Below are 6,465 nucleotides of genomic sequence, written 5' to 3'. Positions count from 1 at the left end.
TCGTTTTTACACCATTTGCGCAATTTTTGTCTACAAAAGAGTGAAACCTTGAAATTTCGCAGTAAATGACGTAAACATATATAAAATTTTACAAATGATTAAAATTTTCATTTATCAATGTGGTATCAACAAAATAAGATATAAAGAATATAATATTCAAATTATTTTACATCAAAAATTTCATGAAAATGAAAATTTTTTGAAGTAAGAATGAAAGTATGATATCATTTTTAGGATTTTTCAACGTGCACATGACAGAAAAATTAGTTAGATGCTGCACGCGTGTGGGTTGCTTGTTGTGTTGTTGGCTTGTATGTTTTTGAATGCAATATTTATATTAATTTGGTGCATAGTTCAGTTACCAGTGTTTTTTTTCTTAGTATAGGCCAGGATAGCTCTGTTATCACAAATAAGTACAACATTCAGCTGCAATAGATCAAAATAGTGTCATTTAAAATGGCACTTTATTCAATAAGTATACCTATTGATTCAGTACCTACCTTTGAAATGGTAGGGACAATTGATGTTTAATTCATTATAACAGGATGAATGTCTGTTTTTTGTATGTCTTGTAAGTATTGATATTTACTGGCTTCGATCACTAATGTTTTTGGCTAAGCTTTATTGTCCCAATTTAAATAATCATGTTGAGATTATACCTCATATTAATCTGATGAGCCAATCAAATTTGTGATATTTTCACGTTTTCTGCTTTGAATTCATTGTCACTAAAATTAACTTTTTATTCAATTTCATTCACATTTGTATTTCCGTTTTACAGGAGATGCTGCCTTGGAGCTGCATGATTCTATTTCTGTGACAGCCATGGTGATTCCTAGGATTCAAATAAGTGCATGGGTAAGTTATTTTTTGTTATATGCTGCTGTTTGTGCATGGAGTGGACCCACAACATAACTGAACTATGCTTATTTTATGTACGTTGTATGAAAACAACAGTTGAAGTCTATGGCAAAGAACACCTAGCATGAGCATGGGATACTGTGTGCTGGTATGCTCTTGCCAGGTTAAGTTATTGGGATTCATATTTTGGAATAATTGATGCATTTCTTTTTACAATTTCAATTTGCTTCCTCCAAAGTTCATCTGACCCAGGCACATCATGTAGTTTAAATTTCTTCAAAGCTAATGAATATTAACAAAAACAATCTGTTTTGTTTACAGGGAGCCAACTCCCATGGACAGACTGGCACCAACATTGACGCAGAGGAGCTTTACGAACCAACTCCCGTGCTCCTCTCGAACGATCTCCAAAGCGCTCTCTCTTCACCCGAAACCGTCGCTCGCCTCGCCGCGAGCTTCCGCTCAAACCCGCCAGGTGGCAGCACCGAGTGTCCGCCAGATGTCGCTAGTGTCGCGGTGACTGGAGGAGGGGGTCACTCGGTACTTCTGGTGAATGGAAAGGTGTTCACGGCAGGGCTAAATGATGTCGGGCAGCTAGGGAGAGAGACTGAAGGTGCTACCGATGGTGTATTTCGACGAGTAGAGCTTGGTACGTATCGTGATTCGTGATGCTTGAAAGGAAGACTGGGAACATGGGACTGGAGCGTTGTTTTACGTTTGCCACCGCAATTAGGTATGATAGCCATCAATATGCAGACGGCAGAGCAAGTTGACGAATTTAGGTTTTTGAAATAGTTGGTCATATTCCACTTAAATCGATTGTAATGTCTGCATTTTGCCTCGTCGTTAATAATTTCGTCTTTAATAATTTCGTCGTTAATCATTTGCAATAGGTACCTATGCGCTATGTAAAAGAGAGTTCATCAGCTGAAAATCATAATGCTTTCTTTGTAACGCAATATCGGTAATGTCAGTAATGTAATATTGCACGCTATTTCTTAATCATTCATACTGACTCTCTCCCTCCCCTCTCTCTCCCCTCTCTCTCCCCTCTCTCCCCTCTCTCCCCTCTCTCCCCTCTCTCTCTCTCCGCTCTCTCTCCCCTCTCTCTCCCCTCTCTCCCCTCTCTCTCTCCTCTCTCTCTCCTCTCCCTCTCCCTCTCCCTCTCCCCTCTCCCTCTCCCTCTCCCTCTCCCTCTCCCTCTCCCTCTCCCTCTCCCTCTCCCTCTCCCTCTCCCTCTCCCTCTCCCTCTCCCTCTCCCTCTCCCTCTCCCTCTCCCTCTCCCTCTCCCTCTCCCTCTCCCTCTGTCTCTCCCTCTCCCTCTCCCTCTCCCTCTCCCTCTCTCTCTCCTCTCCCTCTCCCTCTCCCTCTCCCTCTCTCCCTCTCCCTCTCTCTCCCTCTCCCTCTCTCTCCCTCTCTCTCTCCCTCTCTCTCCCTCTCTCTCTCCCTCCCTCTCTCTCTCTCTCTCTCTCTCTCTCTCTCTCTCTCTCTCTCTCTCTCTCTCTCCCTCTCCCTCTCTCTCTCTCCTCTCCCTCTCCCTCTCCCTCTCCCTCTCTCCCTCTCCCTCTCTCTCCCTCTCTCTCTCTGCCTCTCTCTCTCCCTCTCTCTCTCTCTCTCTCTCTCTCTCTCTCTCTCTCTCTCTCTCTCTCTCTCTCTCTCTCTCTCCAACAGATGAACCGGTCGTCTCCGTCGCCTGCGGCTGGGATCATACTGTCCTCCTGACCACCTCAGGTCAACTGCTGACCGCTGGAGGGATCAAATTCGGTCAGCAGGGCACCGGCTACAGCACCACCACCGCTACCAAAGCCAACGCCACCACCAATGCTACCGTCAAAGCCAGTGCCAACAGTGCTTCACCTGGGCATTCGGGCTTATCTAACCTTCCCAGTCATGGGAGCAACAGATGTGGATTTGTTCCACTGGTTCTCCCTCTAGATCGGAACGGTGATGTGAAAGGGAGTGATGGAGGAACCAATCAGAAGGCGAGTGGAGGAACGGTGACGTCATCGGATAAGGAAGTGACGTCACGTGATGAAGATGCTACATCTGAGGTAAATAAACAGTTATTGCAGGGTAAAGCAACCTCATTCAGTGATGAAGTGACTCCACAAAATGAAGCACCGACATCACAAGAAACAGCCGAGACGTCTCGTGGAGAAGTTATGACGTCACAACACGTTCGTGTGACGTCAGTGGCGGCTGGATTACGTCACACCGTGGCAGTGACGTCAGACGGGCGGCTGTTCGTCTGGGGAGACAACAGTCGTGGGCAGCTTGGTGAGGAATGATGACGTCATTTGGGGGGAGGGATGACGGAATTAGTGGGTGATTGGTTGTTTTAATCGAGAAATCTAATATGTGCTATAAGAAGTGTGAACAGCAGTTTTCATAGTAATTCTACATTGAGACTTATACATAATGTGTGATGTGCATAATGCAGATCATTGGGCTTGAAGAGGTGATTTATATCTATAGGTAATGTGCTATGAAAACTTGGTGCTGCAGTTAACCTGGGTAATCATTGTTTGGTTATGGGCAATATCCCCTTGTTTGTTCTTAGTGTCATTTCACAACAATATCGCTTTCCTCGCTTTCGAATATGAGTGGTACCGATACTCTTAGCTGTGTAGTCCCGGCGTTCTAAAACCATCATTATTATCGTTCTCGCGTTTGACCACCGCTCTTCGTTCCGTTTCCAGGTGTCCCCGTTGAGAGGCTAATAGCCTCTCCGCGGGCCCTGCCCACCCCGTCTGCCGTGTGTGGGGCGAGCTGTGGCCAGAGACATACTATGATACTCTGTCGGTCGGAGTCTGACGGGTCCGATACAGGAGGAAAACTGCAGCTCTACGGTGAGTGGGTTGGGTACGGTAGGAAAACTGCACCTCTACAGTAAGTGGGTTGGATAAGGCGGGAAAACTGCACCTCTACGATGAATGGGTTGGATAAGCCGGGAAAACTGCACCTCTACGGTGAATGGGTTGGATAAGGCGGGAAAAGTGCATTTCTAGTGTGAGTCGGTAAATTTGAAGGCTGTTAGATTCAGATGGATATTTGCAGGTGTGTAACTAGTGGGTCTGAGATGCTGAAAAATGGCAGGTCTATTGTGACTGAGACGATGGGAAAACCTGTGGTGCCGATCTCAGGTATGCAAATGGTGAATGTTATGTGTGATAACGACTGACAGGCGCTAAAATCAGACCGATTTCTACGTTTCACTGGTCGTTCCTAGTGATTCAAAATGTTCATTTCTTTATTATACGTGAACATTTGACGATGTTTTCTTCGCCAGGAATGGGAGATAACCGACGAGGTCAGATATGTGGCAAAATCATCCCCGCCACTCCCGGCTCCCCATTGGTCAACACGACTGGTGACGTCACACCAGCACGGCTAGACGGCCCGTCATTGGTCTGTCTGCCCGATGACGTCAGCCCGACCCGGGTTCACTGCGGCTGGACTCATACAATAGTCGAGTGCGGTAAGTTAAGCTTTGATTCCGGTAGTATTTTGTATAAGACACTACTGACAGTGTTATATATTCAGTATTTTGTATTTGACATAGTATTTTGGATAGCACAAGATTGATTTCGCTCAAGAATCGGGTCATTACACGTTATATGTTATGTATCCCAAAGCGGCATTGTTGAAATATGTGACGCGTATCAAGCTTACATTTTAGATTCATGACAAGCTCAAGTAAGATAAATATAGCATCACTTCCCCTGGAAAAAGTTTCGTTTATTTTATCAGGGATCGATCTCAACTTTTCCCCGAGTAATTTCCCCCAGTGAAATCGAGTAATTGTCAACACCCCAATGCTGAATGGCCTGTCCAAACCTAAGGCAGAACATAGCTCCTCAACATCATAGCCTCACATGCAAATTTTATATTACGTGATCGTTTTATACGCGAGTTAGTTTATGCGTGAGTTATTTTATACGTGAGTTAGGTATTTTATACGTAAGTTGTTTTCATTCTTTTCATACCCCTTCCCCGTTTTCAGCCGACTCCCATCTCCGCGGTTGGGGCCGATCCGACTACAATCAACTTAACATCCCACGGTGCCCCATCAGTTCTCTAGCCTGTGGCTCTGAACACTGTCTATCTATAACCAAGGATGGACGATTGTTGGCCTGGGGGTGGGATGAACACGGGGCGGCGGCCGGTCAGCTGGGTAAAACGGTGAAGTCAGTGGAGGGGAAGGATGTGACGTCAGTGGAGGAAAAGGGTGTGATGGCACCGGAAGAAAGCAGTGTCACGTCAGTGAAAGGGGGTAGTGTAACATCAAAAGAAGCTGAATGTGTAACGTTGAAAGAAACCGGCGATGTGACGACGTCTGTAAAAATCGACAAAGAAGTGTCAGCGTCACAAACAGCAAAAGAAGTCGATGATTCAATGTCACAAAAGTCAAAGAGTGACAACAATTTGACGTCTCAAAAGTCAAAAGAGACCCACCACACAATATCAAACGACAATCATGAATCCTCACAAAAGGCAAACAACGCTGATCACCCGACCCCACAGAAGACAAGTCAGATATCTTCACCGGAGTCGAGTGCTATGGACTCGCCCGAATCCAAGATAGTTGATGTAACACCCTGGCTAAAGGGTAAAGTAGTGGCCGTTGGTGCGGGCTATGGCTGCTCATTTGTGGTTTGTTTAGTGGATGAATAGAGAAAGGAACTCATGGAATACTTGCTACCTTTTTTGTACCGAAGGGACATCATGCCCAATTAAAGATGCAATCTAAAAATGAAATGTTTGCACTTATTCACTGTGGAGCCATGGGCATGGATGATTGGCTATGGCTATTTGTTGCCATTTTATACTGTAGCTGTATAATGATGATAAGGGTTGATAAGTATTAATGATGATAAGTGTTTATGCAGTAGGTAATCCTCGTTTGAGTGTGCACTGTGGTCCGAAATGTGCGTCATGATTTATAATACATCTTCTGCTGACCTGCGCCAAAATGAGAACACATACTGCATACATGGTGTCAGATAGCAAAGTTTTGCATCCTCCGATAATTGCTATCTTTGATGATGTTTCATCCGTTTGTAAATATATTTTTGACAGTTTTTTATATCTTTGATTTGATCGATTTTGCTATGAAAGGTTCGTACCTTATCATACACCATTCCCGCCCCTTTTTTTTGTTGTTGTTGTAACTTGGTCCTTTTGAAGCCCTTTTCCCATTGTTTCGGGGGCAACAAGAGCGTAGGTACTCGGGGGCGCAATGTTATAAATGATTTGAATTTTATTTGGTAACGCTACAACTAGATCAACGAATCAACGATGAATCAAAGTGCTTAATAACAACTAGCTCCATAAAGTACGACAAATCAAAAGGACTTGATGCTAGGGCAGCCGGGCAGGTGGGGCCAACCCGGGGGCTGGGAGGCGGCGGGGTTCGAACCCGCGACCTCCCGACCCCTAGCTCGGCGCCCCTGCCCACTGCCCTAACATCTCATCTGATATGTTGCACAGCCAGATAGGTTCACATTGCACTGTTGCAGTGTTGCATCAGTCTGATCGACACGAGTAAGGGGCGTTTTCACGAGTGTCTTACTCTTCAAACGCGGTGCCAGGGACGTACAGAGC

The 6,465-nt window shown here is 45.3% G+C and overlaps 1 protein-coding gene across 4 annotated transcripts; it reads left to right on the top strand.

The window, feature by feature from the left end:
• The first annotated feature begins 257 nt into the window (after nucleotides 1–257).
• Nucleotides 258–5,942, top strand: LOC122391841 (E3 ubiquitin-protein ligase HERC2-like). Of its 4 annotated transcripts, none has more exons than XM_043386142.1 (7): nucleotides 258–284; nucleotides 782–858; nucleotides 1,183–1,510; nucleotides 2,533–3,138; nucleotides 3,561–3,710; nucleotides 4,151–4,339; nucleotides 4,865–5,942. In XM_043386142.1, the coding sequence occupies exons 2-7, from the start codon at nucleotides 826–828 to the stop codon at nucleotides 5,533–5,535; spliced, it is 1,977 nt and encodes a 658-aa protein (XP_043242077.1). In that variant the 5' UTR covers nucleotides 258–284; nucleotides 782–825; the 3' UTR covers nucleotides 5,536–5,942. The 4 variants fall into 4 exon arrangements, with proteins under 4 accessions (XP_043242077.1, XP_043242076.1, XP_043242075.1 ...); XM_043386141.1 differs by lacking the exon at nucleotides 258–284 and adding an exon at nucleotides 288–311; XM_043386140.1 differs by lacking the exon at nucleotides 258–284 and adding an exon at nucleotides 360–571.
• The last annotated feature ends 523 nt before the right edge of the window (nucleotides 5,943–6,465 follow it).

Source organism: Amphibalanus amphitrite, unplaced genomic scaffold, assembly GCF_019059575.1.
Source record: "Amphibalanus amphitrite isolate SeventyFive unplaced genomic scaffold, NRLGWU_Aamphi_draft 000457F_arrow, whole genome shotgun sequence".
NCBI classification, from domain to species: domain Eukaryota; kingdom Metazoa; phylum Arthropoda; class Thecostraca; order Balanomorpha; family Balanidae; genus Amphibalanus; species Amphibalanus amphitrite.
Note: the sequence above shows the minus strand (reverse complement) of the source record. Positions and strands in the feature narration are given on the sequence as shown.

What these genes read in the sequence shown, in the direction of transcription:
- LOC122391841 (XM_043386142.1), top strand. Translation starts at nt 826, where the DNA reads ATGGTGATTCCTAGGATTCAAATAAGTGCATGG. An exon ending in ATTTCGACGAGTAGAGCTTG is followed by an intron (nt 1,511 to 2,532) that starts GTACGTATCGTG and finishes TCTCTCCAACAG; the next exon opens with ATGAACCGGTCGTCTCCGTC. An exon ending in AGGAAAACTGCAGCTCTACG is followed by an intron (nt 3,711 to 4,150) that starts GTGAGTGGGTTG and finishes TTTCTTCGCCAG; the next exon opens with GAATGGGAGATAACCGACGA.